General features: G+C 37.6%; 1 protein-coding gene across 1 annotated transcript in view; it reads right to left on the bottom strand.

Moving 5' to 3' along the window:
- MORC1 (MORC family CW-type zinc finger 1) overlaps positions 1–18,151 on the bottom strand; it is a 199,623-nt gene that overhangs the window by 168,198 nt on the left and 13,274 nt on the right. The window contains 5 exon segments of the mRNA XM_082394691.1: positions 8,304–8,409; positions 10,201–10,360; positions 13,933–14,041; positions 14,702–14,792; positions 17,942–18,010. Coding sequence (XP_082250817.1) covers positions 8,304–8,409; positions 10,201–10,360; positions 13,933–14,041; positions 14,702–14,792; positions 17,942–18,010 — 535 coding nt within the window.

Here is an 18,151-nt window from a genome sequence, read left to right on the forward strand (position 1 = left end):
ACAAATTCAGTGCAATCCCTATCAAATTACCAATGGCATTTTTTACAGAACTAGAACAAAAAATCTTACAATTCATATGGAAACACAAAAGACCCCAAATAGCCAAAGCAATCTTGGGAAAGAAAAACAGAGTTGGAGGAAGCAGGCTCCCCGACTTCAAACTATACCACAAAGCTACAGTAATCAAGACATTATGGTACTGGCACAAAAACAGAAATATAGATCAATGGTACAGGATAGAATGCCCAGAGATAAACCCACGCACATATGGGCACCTAATTTACGACAAAGGAGGCAAGAACATACAATGGAGAAAAAGACAGCCTCTTCAATAAGTGGTACTGGGAAAACTGGACAGCTATATGTAAAAGAATGAAATTAGAACACTACCTAACACCATACACAAAAATAAACTCCAAATGGATTAAAGACTTAAATGTGAGACCAGACACTATAAAACTTTTAGAGGAAAAAACATTAAAAAAACACTCTTTGACATAAACCACAATAAGATCTTTTTTGACCCATCTCCTAGATTAACAGAAATTTTAAAAAATAAACAAATAGGACTTAATGAAACTTAAAAGCTTTTGCACAGCAAAGGAAACCATAAACAAGACAAAAAGACAACCCTCAGAATGGGAGAAAATATTGGCAACTGAAACAACAGACAAAGGATTAATCTCCAAAATATACAAACAGCTCATGGAGATCAATATCAAAAAAAAAAAAAAAAAACAATCCAGTTAAAATATGGGTGGAAGACCTAAATAGACATTTCACCAAGGAAGACATACAGATGGCCAAGAGGCACATGAAAAGATGCTCAACATCACTAATTATTAGAGAAATGCAAATCAAACCTACAATGAGGTATCACCTCACACAGGTCAAAATGGCCATTATCAAAAATGCTAGAAACAATAAATGCTGGAAAGGGTGTGGTGAAAAGGGAACCCTCCTACACTGTTGGTGGGAATGTAAATTTGATACAATCACTATGGGAAACAGTATGGAGGTTCCTTAAAAAACTAAAAAAAAGAAACAAACTAAAAACGGAACTACCATATAACCCAGCAATACCACTACTGAGCATATACCCTGAGAAAACCATAATTTAAAAGGAGGCATGCACCACAATGTTCATTGCAGCACTATATACAATAGCCAGGACATGGAACCAACCAAAATGTCCACTGACAGATGAGTGGATAAAGAAGATGTCGCACATATATACAATGGAATATTACTCAGCCATAAAAAGAAATGAAATTGACTTATTTGTAGTTAGGTGGATGGACCTAGAGACTGCCATACAGAGAGAAGTAAGTCAGAAAGAGAAAAACGAATACCATATGCTAACGCATATATATGGAATCTTAAAAAAAAAAAAATGGTACTGATGAACCTAGAGGTAGACATAGAGAATGGACTTGATGACATGGGGTGGGAAGGTGAAGCTGGGGCAAAGTGAGAGTGGCATCGACATATATACACTACCAAATGTAAAATAGCTGGCTGGTGGGAAGCAGCAGCATAGCACAGAGAGAACGGCTTGGTGCTTTGTGGGGACCTACAGGGATGGGATAGGGAGGATGGGAGGGAGGCTCAAGTGGGAGGGGATATGCGGACATGTGTATGCATATGGCTGACTCGCTTCGTTGTGCAACAGAAACTAACCCGGTATTGTGAAGAAATTATTCTCCAATGAAGATCTATTAAAAAATTATTAAATTAATTTCATCTGTTTCTTTTTACTTTTCTTAATGTAGCTCCTAATAAATTTACGATGACATATGTGGTTCATATTTTGGCTATCACTATATTTCTTTCTTTTTTTAAAATTTTATTTTATATATTTTTTTAAACAGCAGGTTCTTATTAGTCATCCATTTTACACACATCAGTGTATACATGTCAATCACAATCTCCCAATTCATCCCACCACCACCCCCCAGCCCCACCACTTTCCCCCCTTGGTGTCCATACGTCTTTTCTCTACTTCTGTGTCTCAATTTCCGCTCTGCAAACCGGTTCATCTATACCATTTTCTACATTCCACATATATGTGTTAATATACGATATTTGTTTTTCCTTTTCTGAGTTACTTCACTCAGTATGATAGTCTCTAGATCCATCCACGTCTCTACAAATGACCCAATTTCGTTCCTTTTTATGGCTGAGTAATATTCCATTGTATATATGTACCACGCCTTCTTTATCCATTCGTCTGTCAATGGGCATTTAGGTTGCTTCCATGACCTGGCTTTGTAAATAGTGCTGCAATGAAAACTGGGGTACATGTGTCTTTTTGAATTACGGTTTTCTCTGGGTATATGCCCAGTAGTGGAATTGCTGGGTCATATGGTAATTCTATTTTTAGTTTTTTAAGGAACCTCCATACTGTTCTCCATAGTGGCTGCATCAATTTACATTCCCACCAACAGTGCAAGAGGGTTCCCTTTTCTCCACACCCTCTCCAGCATTTGCTCTTTGTAGATTTTCTAATGATACCCATTCTGATTGGTGTGAGGTGACACCTCAGTGTAGTTTTGATTTGCATTTCTCTAACAGTTAGTGATGTTGAGCAGCTTTTCATGTGCCTCTTGGCCATCTGTATGTCTTCTTTGGAGAAATGTCTATTTAGGTCTTCTGCCCATTTTTGAATTGGTTGTTTGTTTTTTTAATATTGAGCTGCATGAGCTGTTTATATATTTTGGAGATTAATCCTTTGTCAGTTGATTCGTTTGCAAATGTTTTCTCCCATTCTGAGGGTTGTCTTTTTGTCTTGTTTATGGTTTCCTTTGCTGTGCAAAAGCTTTTAAGTTTCATTAGGTCCCATTTGTTTATTTTTGTTTTTATTTCCATTACTCTAGGAGATGGATCAAAAAATATCTCGCTGTGATTTATATCAAAGAGTGTTCTTCCTATGTTTTCCTCTAAGAGTTTTATAGTGTCCAGTCTTACATTTAGGTCTCAAATCCATTTTGAGTTTATTTTTGTGTATGGTGTTAGGGAGTGTTCTCATTTCATTCTTTTACATGTAGCTGTCCAGTTTTCTCAGTACCACTTATTGAAGAGACTGTCTTTCCTCCATTGTATATCCTTGCCTCCTTTATCATAGATTAGTTGACCATAGGTCCGTGGGTTTCTCTCTGGGCTTTCTATCCTGTTGCATTGATCTATATTTCTGTTTTTGTGCCAGTACCATATTGCCTAGATTACTGTAGCTTTGTAGTATAGTCTGAAGTCAGGGAGTCTGATTCCTCCAGCACCGTTTTTTTCCCTCAGGATTGCTTTGGCTACGTGGGGTCCTCTGTGTCTCCATACAAATTTTCAGATTTTCTATTCTACTTCTGTAAAAAATGCCATTGGTAATATGATAGGGATTGCATTGAATCTGTAGATTGCTTTGGGTAGTATAGTCATTTTCACAATATTGATTCTTCCAATCCAAGAACATGGTATATCTCTCCATCTGTTGGTATCATCTTTAATTTCTTTCATCAGTGTCTTACAGTTTTCTGCATACAGGTTTTTGTCTCCTTAGGTAGGTTTATTCCTAGATATTCTATTCTTTTTGTTGCAATGGTAAATGGGGGTGTTTCCTTAATTTCTTTTTCAGATTTTTCATCATTAGTGTATAGGAATGCAAGAGATTCCTGTGCATTAATTTTGTATCTGGAAACTTTACCAAATTCAATGATTAGCTCTAGTAGTTTTCTGGTGGCATCTTAAGGATTCTCTATGTATAGTATCATGTCATCTGCAAACAGTGACAGTTTTACTTCTTCTTTTCCAATTTGTATTCCTTTTATTTCTTTTTCTTCTCTGACTGCCGTGGCTAGGACTTCCAAAACTATGCTGAATAATAGTGGTGAGAGTGGACATCCTTGTCTTGTTCCTGATCTTAGAGGAAATGCTTTCAGTTTTTCACCATTGAGAATGATGTTTGCTGTGGGTTTGTCATATATGGCCTTTATTATGTTGAGGTAGGTTCCCTCTATGCCCACTTTCTGGAGAGTTTTTATCATAAATGGGTGTTGAATTTTGTCAAAAGCTTTTTCTGCATCTATTGAAATGATCATATGATTTTTCTTCTTCAATTTGTTAATATGGTGTATCACATTGATTGCTTTACATATATTGAAGAATCCTTGCATCCCTGGGATAAATACCACTTGATCATGGTGTATGATCCTTTTAATGTGCTGTTGGATTCCGTTTGCTAGTATTTTGTTGAGGATTTTTGCATCTGTATTCATCAGTGATATTGGTCTGTAATTTTCTTTTTTTGTAGTATCTTTGTCTGGTTTTGGTATCAGGGTGATGGTGGCCTCATAGAATGAGTTTGGAAGTTAACCTTCCTCTGCAATTTTTTGGAAGATTTTGAGAAGGATGGGTTTTAGCGCTTCTCTAAATGTTTGACAGAATTCACCTGTGAAGCCATCTGGTCCTGGACTTCTGTTTATTGGAAGATTTTTAATCACAGTTTCAATTTCATTACTTGTGATTGCTGTTCATATTTTCTATTTCTTCCTGGTTCAGTCTTGGAAGGTTATACCTTTCTAAGAATTTGTCCATTTCTTCCAGGTTGTCCATTTTATTGGCATAGAGTTGCTTGTAGTAGTCTCTTAGGATGCTTTGTATTTCTGCCGTGTCTGTTGTAACTTCTGCTTTTTCATTTCTAATTTTATTGATTTGAGTCCTCTCCCTCTTTTTCTTGATCAGTCTGACTAATGGTTTATCAATTTTATCTTCTCAAAGAACCAGCTTTTAGTTTTATTGATCTTTGCTATTGTTTTCTTTGTTTCTATTTCATTTATTTCTGCTCTGATCTTCATGATTTCTTTCCTTCTACTAACTTTGGGTTTTGTTTGTTTTTCTTTCTCTAATTCCTTTAGGTTAACATTAGATTGTTTATTTGAGATTTTTCTTGTTTCTTGAGGTAGGCTTGTATAGCTATAAACTTCCCTCTTAGAACTGCTTTTGCTGCATCCCATACGTTTTGGATCGTCGTGTTTTCATTGTCATTTGCCTCTAGGTATTTTTTGATTTCCTCTTTGATTTCTTCAGTGATCTCTTGCTTATTTAGTAACATATTGTTTAGCCTTCATGTGTTTGTGTTTTTTACGTTTTTCTCCCTGTAACTGATTTCTAATCTCATAGCATTGTGGTCAGACAAGATGCTTGATATGATTTCAATTTTCTTAAATTTACTGAGGCTTGATTTGTGACCCAAGATATGATCTATTCTGGAGAATGTTCCGTGCACACTTGAGAAGAAAGTATAATCTGCTGTTCTTGGATGGAATGTCCTATAAACAATTAAATCTATCTGGTCTATTGTGTCATTTAAAGCTTTTGTTTCCTTATTAATTTTCTGTTTGGATGATCTGTCCATTGGTGTAAGTGAGGTGTTAAAGTCCCCCACTATTTTTGTGTTACCGGCGATTTCCAGTTTTAGAGCTGTTAGTAGTTGCCTTATGTATTGAGGTGCTCCTATGTTGGGTGCATATATATTTATAATTGTTATATCTTCTCCTTGGATTGATCCCTTGATCATTATGTAATGCCCTTCCTTGTCTCTTGTAACATTCTTTAAAGTCTATTTTATCTGATATGAGTATTGCTACTCCAGCTTTCTTTTGATTTCCATTTGCGTGCAATATCATTTTCCATCCCCTCACTTTCAGTCTCTATGTGTCCCTAGGTCTGAAGTGGGTCTCTTGTAGACAGCACATATATGGGTCTTGTTTTTGTATCCATTCAGGAAGCCTGTGTCTTTTGGTTGGAGCATTTAATCCATTCACGTTTAAGGTAATTTTCGATATGTATGTTCCTATGACCATTTTCTTAATTGTTTTGGGTTTGTTTTCGTAGGTCCTTTTCTTCTCTTGTGTTTCCCACTTAAAGAAGTTCTTTTAGCATTTGTTGTAGAGCTGGTTTGGTGGTGCTGAATTCTCTTAGCTTTTGCTTGTCTGTAAAGCTTTTGATTTCTCCATCGAATCTGAATGAGATCCTTGTCAGGTAGATTAACCTTGGTTGCAGGTTCTTCCCTTTCATAACTTTAAGTATATCATGCCACTCCCTCTGTCTTGTAGAGTTTCTGCTGAGAAATCAGCTATTAACCTTATGGGAGTTCTCTTGTATGTTATTTGTCATTTTTCCCTTGCTGCTTTCAATAATTTTTCTTTGTCTTTAATTTTTGCCAATTTAATTACTGTGCTTCTTGGCATGTTTCTCCTTGGGCTTATCCTGTATGGGACTCTCTGCGCTTCCTGGACTTGGGTGGCTATTTCCTTTCCCATGTTAGGGAAGTTTTCGACTATAATCTCTTCAAATATTTTCTCGGGTCCTTTCTCTCTCTCTTCTCCTAAGAGGTCTCTTAGGCTTTCTTCATTTCTTTTCTTTCTTTTTTCTTTATTGTGTTCTGCAGCAGTGAATTCCCCCATTCTGTCTTCCAAGTCACTTATCCGTTCCTCTGCCTCAGTTACTCTGTTATTGATTCCTTCTAGTGTATTTTTCATTTCAGTTATTGTGTTGTTCATCTCTGTTTGTTTGTTTTTTAATTCTTCTAGATCTTTGTTAAACATTTCTTGCATCTTCTCGATCTTTGCCTCCACTCTTTTTCTGAGGTCCTAGATCATCTTCACCATCATTATTCTGAATTCTCTTTCTGGAAGATTGCCTATCTCTGTTTCATTTAGTTGTTTTCTGGGGTTTTATCTTGTTCCTTCATCTGGTACATAGTCCTCTGCCTTTTCATCTTGTCTATCTTTCTGTGAATGTGGTTTTTGTTCCACAGGTTGCAGGACTGTAGTTCTTTTTGCTTCCGCTGTCTGCCCTCTGGTGGATGAGGCTATCTGGCTCTCACTATATTTCTATTGCACCACAATGGTTCACGAAATGAATCAGGCTAGATTAAATTCCTTTAAAATCCCTTCTAGCTCTAAAGGGAACCCTCTTGCACTGTTGCTGGGAATGTAATTTGATACAGCCACTATGGAGGTTCCTGAAAAAACTAAAAATAGAACTACCATACGCCCCAGCAATCCCACTATTGGGCATATACCCTGAGAAAACCATAATTCAAAAAGAGACATGTACCACAATGTTCATTGCAGCACTATTTACAGTAGCCAGGACATGGAAGCAACCTAAGTGTCCATCAGCAGATGAATGGATAAAGAAGATGTGGCACATCTATACAATGGGATATTACTCAGCCATAAAACGAAATTGAGTTATTTGTCGTGAGGTGGATGGACCTAGAGTCTGTCATACAGAGTGAAGTAAGTCAGAAAGAGAAAAACAAATACCATATGCTAACACATATATATGGAATCTAAAACAAACAAACAAAAAAAATGATTCTGATGAACCTAGGGCCAGGGCAGGAATAAAGACACAGATGTAGAGAATGGACTTGAGGACATGGGGAGGGGGGAGGGTAAGCTGGGACGAAGTGAGAGAGTAGCATTGACATATATACACTACCAAATGTAAAATACATAGCTAGTGGGAAGCAGCTGCATAGCACAGGGAGATCAGCTCAGTGCTTTGTGACCACCTAGAGGGGTGGGATAGAGAGGGTGGGAGGGAGACACAAGAGGGAGGGGATATGGGGATATATGTATACATACAGCTGATTCACTTTGTTACACAGCAGAAACTAACACAACACTGTAAAGCAATTATACTCCAATAAAGATGTTAAGAAAATAAATCCCGTCTAGCTCTAGCATGCTGACACTAAGAGACTATAGGCTCAAGCTAATAAGTTTTAAATTCAAAGTTACTTTAGAGAAATCCAGGGTTAATTACTATTTCATATTTCTCCACAGTTTTTCACCCATGCCCCCTACTGTTTTCTCAATTCTGTTTCCTATGGATCCCCAATAGCCAAGAAAAATGAATGTCCATTTATTTATTTATAAACTGCAAGTATACAGTTCATAGGGCCATTCTGAATTGTCATTCAGTCATATTCCTCTGAATCACCTGTGGAACATATGAGAAATATTGATTCCTAGGCTTGATATCTGGAGATTCTGACTCAGTACATTTGGGATGTGATAGGATCCTATACTTCTCAAGAAGCTACCTACGTCACTCAGAGGCTCAGCCAGGTTTGCGAATCAGTTGTCTAGCCTAACTTACTTCATCTGTAACTGGGGTAAAATTAATTGTTCTAGAGACAAGGCCTGGTGGCCCCCGACCTGGAACGAGGATGTAGAGCTCCTAACTCAAGCTCACTGCCACTGTTGACACCTGTTCTGACAAACACTCATATTACTCACTCTTCAAGAGCTCCAGCCATCAGTATATCTTCCTTGTCAGTTTTAACATCCAACTCAGGTTCTCCACTAAGCAGAAGCTTCAAGTTATAAATAACCAGCAAAGTACCTAGTGGAAAAATAGATATTTGACTCGTCAATATTTAACTATACTATGTGTTAGTTATGGTGCTATTATCTCACCTATGGAATTAAGACTGCTATAGACCAAATTTCTTTTTGTACTTCAGTAAATAATATGCTTGGATAAGTTCCAAGATATACGTCTTATAGCAAATTCCACTCTCTGCCAAAGAGTGTTGTTTCTACAGTATAGCACTTCTTTTTACTATTCAATTCATTATGTCTTTCAATGTGGATTCTTAAACTTTGGAACTCTTTTCATAATTTGCATTACAAAAACTGTTAGAAGCCTGAAACAAATTTGTATTATAGGCAAAGCTCTCACTGGCAGAACTGAAATCAATGCACATAAGAACAAAGATGAATTTTCAACATTTGTATAAATATGAAGTACTGCTTTTAGACTCTGAAACAGGTGTTGGTCAACTTTTTCTGTAAAGGGCCAGATAATAAATACTTCAGGCTTTGCAGGCCTCTCACATCTACTCACAACTCAATTCCACAGCTGTAGCATGAAAGCTGCCATAGGGAATACACAAATGAATGATGTGGCTATTTCCAATAAAAATTTATTAACAAAAACAGCTATGGGGCCGATATGACCTGCAGGCGCTAGAGTTTGCTGACCCCTGCTCTAAAGCACAGTAAACAAAAAAATCCAAATTCTTTATGAAGTTGATTGTAATATAAAGACAAACACCATTGTCAGAGAAATTTTAAGAACAACCAATTACAGTTTTTTTGGTAATACTAAAACAGAAGGAAGAACAGCAGAGTGACTAAGAATTTGGACTTGGACTTGGGAGCCTAAATACTTGGGTCTACATCCTGGATCAACCATTTACTAGCACAATGACCTCAGGTAAGTTTCCTAACCTCTCTGAACCTAAGTTTTCTAATGTATATGATGGAGCTCATGAGGTACCTAAAACACTGAGTTGTTTAGAGGATTAAATGAGTTAATTTTTATAAAGCATTTAGAAAAGTATTCAGGAAACAGTACATCTTTCATTTATATGAGTATTTCACAATTAGAAGGCAACAAAGAGATTACATTAACTGCCCATAAAGTATGCCACATACGTTAATGAAATGAATATTTATTTAATTGCCACTATTTTTCCGCTGTGAGAAAGGGAAAAGGATGACATAAAACGTCACTTTTAAACAAAATGCCACAGGTCAGAGAAGAAATTTTGAAGGTAACACAGGCCAAGTCACAAAAAAAATTCTCAGAATTTTGCTATAAGCATAACATAAAACATAATTTTAATATAAACATAACAGAATTTTGCATATAAACATTACAAAAAGCAGAATGCAAATAGTTTTCTCTAGAGTAGGAATCTTTTTGCTTCCAGATATGAAAAGTGGTAGAAGTCTGGAGAAAGACTGGCACAGAAACCTGGATTCGTTATTTTATAAATTGCTAACTCTCTTATAAACCCTGGCATCATCTAATCTTGGATGCTGCAGTAAAGCATCTGGTGCAGAGACTGTGATTCCTTGTGGTAATAGCCAGTATCATCCTCTTCTTATCCAGTTTCACCAAGATCACACAAGTACAAACCTTTCTCCCAACGTCAGGGACTTAAGAATTATTCCCATTTGGATTCTCTGAGACAAAACTTACATAAATAAAATGAATAACTGCCCCATATGAGACTCCATGTGATACTATAAATAGAAGAAAATACGAAATCATATTTATAGTCTTTCATAAGACACTGAAAACAAATACTTTCACATCAAAATTTCAGGGTTGTGATGATCTTACCACATTTCCCATAGATCACATCAAACTGCTGCATCAATTCAGCTTTGGTTTTAAATGGAGAATACTTATAAATTATAGACAATTCCGTTGAGAATTTCTGAGGATCATCTGTGACAGATTCTCTAGTTCTTGTTAACCATGAAGGTATTGGAACCACAACCTATTAAAAAAACACACATCAATTTACTATGAAATACACAAAGAAAAACCATCATTCTTTTGTCTGATCCTAATTCAGTTCATTTACCATCCAGCCAAATTATAAAACACTAAGTTAAATGTTTATTTTTCCCAGGTATTCTAGTTTTATAAGGAAGAGACACATGACAAATATGTATACTTGGAGTTTTATTCTAAAATGTTCCACTGTAGAATGTGGGAACAGATGGAATCTAACTCAGCCCCCTATGGAATTATGGGTAGAATAGCAGAGGGGACAACAGTATCAGCATTTTAGAAGCTGAAAAGCATATCCAAGTATGACAGCATATCCAAGAAGTATGACAGCATATCCAAGCAACCAATCCAAAGCCCGTGCCAGGCAGGAGAAGCACTAGCCTGACTTACAATTCAGAGTCTGCTAAAAGGCTCAGCGATTGATGGCATGAATTAACTCTGGAGGTAGGGTAAAAGGAGAAGAGAGCTAGAAGTAGCATCCAGATCCCCACCTGGCAATAGCTCCTCCCCGACCTCCACAGGGACTGATGTTTATTAACTGGAAAGAGTGGAACAAAGCACGTCTGGATTAGAGGATATATCAGGCACAGTTGGCAGGGGACCTTACTTAGATTAGAGGGATTAAATAAAAGTATACATATTGGATGCTGAGAACCCCAGATCTCTTCTCTCATTTGGCTCCCAGGAAGCTGTCAGCTAGACCTTCAGGCAGAAGCCTGTAGGAGTCTTCTTTGAGATATCTGACCAGCGCAGAAGGAAAGACATAAGGCAAATTATATTGAGGATTTTCCAATAAAACATCCCAGTTAGATCCCATTATTGTGACCTGCATAGCTGTCAAGCCCCACCCACACTCTCAGAGTGTTCAATTGGCACTTTACTGAACTAATCTTTAAAGTATTCAGGATTAACAGTCATCTAAGAAAAGCCTCTAATGTGACAGAGACCAAATAAACAAGCACAAACAAAGCAAAGCAGTGGTAACAAAAACCATAAGAGGAAGAAGAAAATTTCAGGGGAAAAAAATCAATCATAGTTAATATCTTCAGAGCTCTAAGAAGAAATACTGTATCCATGAAACAAGAACTACATATCTTTAAAAAGGAATATTGAGAGACTAAAAAGACTCCTTAGAGGTAAAGAATATGATTACAGAAAAAATTTTCTTTTTAAGGGTTGGAAGATAAATGTAAGAAAATCTCCCAGAAAACAAAACAAAAACATAAAGGACAGAAAACAGGAGAGAAAGTGTAAGAAAACTAAAGAACTGTCTCTAGACATCCAAGAGCTAAGAACAGGTGTTGTAAAAGGAGAGAAAAGATAATATGGATGGAAGAAAATCATGAAATATTACAGGAAAATATCCCAGAATTAAAGGACATGAATTTCCAGACTGAAAATGTTCAACAAGCACCCAACACGATGGGTACAAATAGACCCACCCAAAGGCAAAACACTGAAATCAGAACAGAGGGGAAAAGCCCTCCCAAAAATAGAGGGGGAGGGGAGAAGAATGGGTCACCTAGAAAACTCAGGAATTTAAATGGCTTCAGACTTCTCAACACTAGAAATTATAAGATCATGTAGCAATGCCTTCAAAATCCTGAAAGAAAACTAATTCTAAGAAAAAACATCAAGCCAAACTATCATTAAGTGTTTGGGTGGGATAAAAACATTTTCATGCAGGTGAAGTCTCAAAATATTTTACCCCTCATGCACTCTTGCTGAGAAAGCTAATGGAGGATATGTTACGCCAAGAAGAGGGAGCACACTAGGAAAGACCTGACACAGAAGAGAAGTAAAGAGAATTGCCAGAGTGATGGCAGGGGCATATCCCAGGATGGCAGCTGAATACCAGCCATGGAAAGCAGGAATGTGAGGTGCAGCACATAAGAAGATTCCAGAGTAGAGTTCTTCAAGACGGTGGAACCATCAAAATAACAGGTTGAGACTGGGGTTAACACAGTGATAAAAGACATATAAGACCAAGCAAATACTCAGTGATAGCGATAAGCATACAGAACACTAAGCAGGCAATTAGTAATTATTAATTAAAAGTTTTGCAGGAGAGAGAAAAATAATAGTTTATGACATGGTATAATTGTATGTAGTGTCTATATAGTCTCTAATGTAAATAGTGAATATTGGCACAACCAAAGTTACAACTGAGCCATATTGAGGGTGGAGAATTGGAAGGGTATGTACGTGTGATGGGAGCAAAGAAAAAGAAACAGATAAATCCTCCTCTTTTACAGTGGGAGGTTAATAGAATAGATAATGCCTAAATCAAATCAAGAAGTAGCAATACTAGCATGTTATATAGAGATTTACAGGAAAATAGCAAAAGAATCAGCTAATACTGTTGAAAGAGATTGCCTCTGTAGAAGTGGAAATGGAAAGGGGCTGCAGGCTTCAGTTTAAAAAAAATAAAAGGAAATGGCCCATTTTAGGAAAACTATAACCTCAGCTTTGGCCCAATTCCCCATGCCCTTTACATACAAAAAGTACAATATAAATGCTTAAAGTATTGCTTTTCCTCATGTCAGAATCCCACTCAGCTACTCCCTATTGCTTCCAGACTATTGCTGTTAACCAGCCCCACTCCACTGCTGCCAGCGGGCATGCTGGGCTCCTGCTGGACAGTCCCCCATCTCCACACTGTCCCTCCAAACCCCACAGTCATCTCAGGTCTGAGACTTGCCACATGCTATTTCTCACCATGTACCAACCTTTCCAGTTACACGTTGTCCTCTCCCCATAAAACCCTCATTGGCCACTCAAGGTTCTCTCATCTCTCCATCCATATCACTGCTTTTGACAACTGAGTAACAGCAGGATCACATACTGATTGAACAGCATGCTTTTTAAACACCCGTTTTTTTATTTATCCAGTTCATACGTGTCTGCCTTATTTGGTGATAAGACTGAAAATACTGATGGTCGGGTGGTCCCGCTTGTTTTCTACCTTCCACAGGGTCTACCCAGTACTAGGCAGACAGCAGTTCCTCAACATGTATTTGCTATATTGAATTATAACTGATGTTCATAATACTAAACTCAGACACTGAAAATTAATAAAACGTCTCTGGGTCAGCAAATGGAATTGAAATTATGGTCAACAGAGTTACAGTTTTAAGTCTGTTTTGTATTCAATTTCTTTAGATGTTGTTTTCCAAGTCTTCTGAATCCAATATTCTATTTATTTTAAAAATGATACTCTAATTTACAGACAAGTGGTGGAAGTGTTTTGCAAGCTTCTTCCAAAAAGCTCATTGTGCCAAAGGGAGCCTCTATTCTGGAAAATTTGTGTACATGGATAATAAAAATAAAGTTCTGAAAACTGTCTAGGAGTTACAAACCTACTCAAGGAAGGATCAATAGGACAGGTCTCCAATGACCCCAGAATGGCCAGCTACCCTCTCTCCATTTCCCAAATATACTCTTAAATTTCTAAAGCATAATCAGAAAGAACCCATGGTAGACTTTACCTCCTGAAACGGTAAATGAAAACAATTCCATTACCATGGGAACCGAAGGAAAATTCTCAACCCTTACCTCACTTAGACCTTCTCTTTCACAAAATGTCTGAGAAAAAAACACACAGGTCATCATTTCTTCCTTCTTTGTGAAAAGAATAAAGTCTTTTCCAATCCTCATGGATCCACTATATTAAAAATCAAGAACATAACAGTTTACATCTCAAACACTAGAAAGAAGGAACAGGCGAGCATGATATCGTGTACTCTACCAGGTTGTTCTTTTCAAAGAAATAACTCCACTGTTTTGCTGACTCATCACCAAGAGTGTATAAGTATGATTTTTTTTTTTCTCAAAGCAGAGCAGAATTTGAACCAATCCAGGCCCACATTCTGGCTTGAGATAAGGTGCTGTCCATGGCTCCAGCAAAGAACAATCATCTGTCCCTGTCAGGCACTACACAGGTGATCGTAGCCTCATGTCCTCACTTTTCTTTGAGGCAGACCAGTAACATAAGCTGTGGACACATATAACACCTACACTAAGATACGCTTTGAGAAACAATACGACATAGAGATGTGATGAAGCTTTAAGCTACAGGGGTGCTACTTCAGCCATCTCTGAAAAAAAGATTCATCATCTATTTAAGAATTAAATTTTAAATTTAAATTTTAAATTTTAATTAAATTTTAAAACATTGTAAAGGTTCAAGTCAGTTATGGGTAGTGGAAATTCTAAAACAAGATAGGACTCTCAAGTTTGTATTTGTTTCTAAGTTTCCTTTAACCAAATATTATTCCCAATAATCAAAATCAATAATATATGCATTAAGGAAAAAAATTCTCACCTTTTAAGACCATTGCCATATTGCCCAGTAAACTTCGAAGTTGATAACTGTTTCTTGGATGTTCCAAAGTAAATGATATCTGAAGCTTGCTCTATAATTGACAAAGACATGTAAGTGGTTAGGACTTATGAGTCATTCACACCAGCCAGAGGTCCAGTTGTCAGGATGTCACACATATATTAGGACAAATCCATACTTCTTGGGTCAGCCCAAAGACAAGGATCCTTGTCAGGCCCCATAATCTCTGACCAGGATCATAACGGCAATATACTGAAGGAGGTCAGACAGACCTAGCCACGTGACCCTGGGGAAGTAGAGCCTTAATTTCCTTGTCCCTGGGCTTCCCTGGTAGTACGGTGGTTAAGAATCTGCCTGCCAATGCAAGGGACACGGGTTTGAGCCCTGGTCCGGGAAGATGCCACATGCCATGGAGCAACTAAGCCCGTGCGCCACAACTACTGAGCCTATGCTCTAGAGCCCGCGAGCCACAACTACTGAGCCCACGTGCCACAACTACTGAAGCTCATGCGCCTAGAGCCCATGCTCTGCAACAAGAGAAGCCACCACAATGAGAAGCCCGTGCACCGCAAGGAAGAGTAGCCCCCACTTGCCGCAACTGGAGAAAGCCCACGCTCAGTGACAAAGACCCAACACAGCCAAAAATTAATTAATTAATTTAAAAAAAATTTTCTTGTCCCTAAAAGGGAACTACTAACACTTATATCACAGATTTGTTGATGAAGATAAACGAAATGAATTAAATGAGATGATGTGTTAACCTTAAAGACAATACATGCCATTTAATAAATGCTAATAAATTAAAGGTGCTATAATTATTTGTACCACTAGTAATTTTCTATGCTTTTGGCACTTATCCAGTCCCATGTGAGCCTGAGAAGGGCAGAATAGCTTTTGGTCTGCTACTAACTGGGAAGGGCTACTTATTTCAGACTTTGAGAGTTATTCTCCTGATCTCTCCAGGGCATTCTGGAATTCTAGAGAAGAATCCTCTGAACTTCAGAATATACATACCTCCAAGAAACAGGAATGCTCCCAGGGAAATAGGAAAAGATAGAAATGGGTCTCCCAATTGGGCTACCTGAATACATGCTCCAGAATTGCCCTGAGGACCCTGTGTCAGTCTGGGGGCAGACATGCTATAGTTCAGTGGCATGTGGCATGAGGTGTGTAAAGACACTCTGCTGTCTGAAGCTAACTGGACATTTTATCACATGTTCTTATTAAGGGTTGGCTATTAGATGAGGGTATCCATAATGGTAATATTAGCTACTGCTTATTATTCAGTATGTGCCAGGTACTATATCATATACTTTATTTGCACCAACTACTTAATATTTATAAAAAGCCTACAAGGAAGATACTATTATTATTATTATCTACACATTACAGATGAGGAAATTTAAGTTTTAGGAGTTTATGTAACTTTCCCAAGGTCACATTGATAAATGGTACCCACAGAACTATCACCCAGAGTTGCAGAAGACCAAATCCCGTGGTTTTTATCACACACCATACAGACTCCCATGTATGGTGGCCAGAGTTCTGAGCACAGGGACAGAACACTGAATAGGACAGGCATGACCCCTGTCCTCAATAACTTTATGTCATGGTAGGAGAAAGAAGTAGACAAACAAGATCCTTTTGGAGAGCGCTAAGTAAAGGAAATAAAACCAGGGTAATGTTACAGGGAATTAACAAGAATGCAGCCTGCAGATAGAATGCTCAGGGAAGGCCTCCTTCATAAGGTGTCATCTGAGATGAGATTTAAATGATGAAAGGCCAGCCAGGTGTGGCTGGAGTGCTATAAGCAAGGAAGTGCGAGGTACGAGAAAAGGTCAAAGAGGTGGACAGAGGCCAAATAATGCAAGAAATTGAAAGTGTTGCTGAGGAATATGAATTTTATTCTAAAGTAATGGAAAACCACTAAGGGTTTTAAGCAGGGGCATCAATATGATCTATTAAAAGAAAAAAATGCACTCAGGATTGCTATGTGGGGAATGCACTGTAATGGGGCAAGACTGCAAGTGAAAAGAGTTTGGAAATCACCGTAGTCGTCTTCTAAGGGTCAAGATTGATCGAGCTCAGCTTGGACAACAGACAGATTCTATTTTCAGTCATCAGAAAAACTCTTCCAACTTATCACCTGAGTTCCAACATTAATAAAGAATTGCTCTCAAAACTACTGGGCCTTTTTAAAATACAACTGTATATGTCAACTGAAGTGAGTTTCTTCTGAAGATCTGAATATTTGTCACTTGCCTGTGTTTTGATTATTTTGTTTGTGGACCCATATAAAGGAGTTACTTCTTTTTTTAAGGAATTGCTTTAGAATATGTCACACATAGTCTTTTACCATTCAGACCAAGGGGGTCTTTGGAGACTCAAAAGAAGATAATTGCTTTATTTTTTATTCTTAGCTTCTATCAGCACCGATGATCATTCTTTCCTCTGGTGTGGAACTGACCAGAACACTACCATATTATTTGAACTCCCTCACTGTTTGTTAAATCTGGTGGTCAAAAAGCCTAGCTTGAGGGACATACACAAGTGTTATAAGAATTCAGGGATAAGGTATCCCAATTCATGCAAATCCTTTACCTGAAGGAATAACATCTCAATTCCACAGCAAACAATATTATGTACCTACTCTGTGCTGCCTTTTGCTAGCCTTGAAGACACAAAGATAATCATGCAATGCATTGTAGATGTTTTCACTATGATGAGAACATTCAAGAAGCAACTAAACCTTTGAATGTGCAGGGAAAAAACACAAACTGCTAAAAACAAGGAGAGGTGACCTCTACCTCAAGGTTAAACAAAAAATTTAAAATAGCCTAAAGACACTAGAAACTGCCTCGGGTCTCTTGCAAGCAGTACCTGAAGGGTGTGCTAAAGACAATCTCACAGACTGTGTCTGTTTCCATTCATTCCCAGATGCTGTTCCTTACAAGAAATCTGTGCCTTGTGCCTGTCATTTTTTCTGGCAATATTGATTTACATTCACTTTTGGTCTTGCTTTAGATGGTTACAATGAATTTACTCTGTCAGCTGGAATATTTAAACCTAAAAAGCTCAACAATATGTTAAGTCTGGGGTTTATTTTCCCTAATAGCTCAATACCTGTTTTTATATATATAGCTCAATTTATTTTTATTTATTTTATAGGTTTTCAGGCTGTTTGTTCTAACAGCCAGGTAGGAATCTAGATAATTAACTTACCAGGGCTCATACCACATCCATCATCCAGGAAGCACAACATGAATCCACCCTGCAGTTCTTCATTATCCACTGTAAGAGAAAGCAGTTATTACTAATAAATAGTGGGCTTAATTTGTTCATCAGAGAGTCATGCTGCTCACATAATTATCTGTCCTCCTCAAATGCAGCCACTGAGTGACAGAGTTATGGCACAAGGATAAAGCTCAGAAA

The sequence above is a fragment of the Balaenoptera borealis genome (assembly GCF_965194805.1).
Source record: "Balaenoptera borealis genome assembly, chromosome: 5".
Taxonomy (NCBI): domain Eukaryota; kingdom Metazoa; phylum Chordata; class Mammalia; order Artiodactyla; family Balaenopteridae; genus Balaenoptera; species Balaenoptera borealis.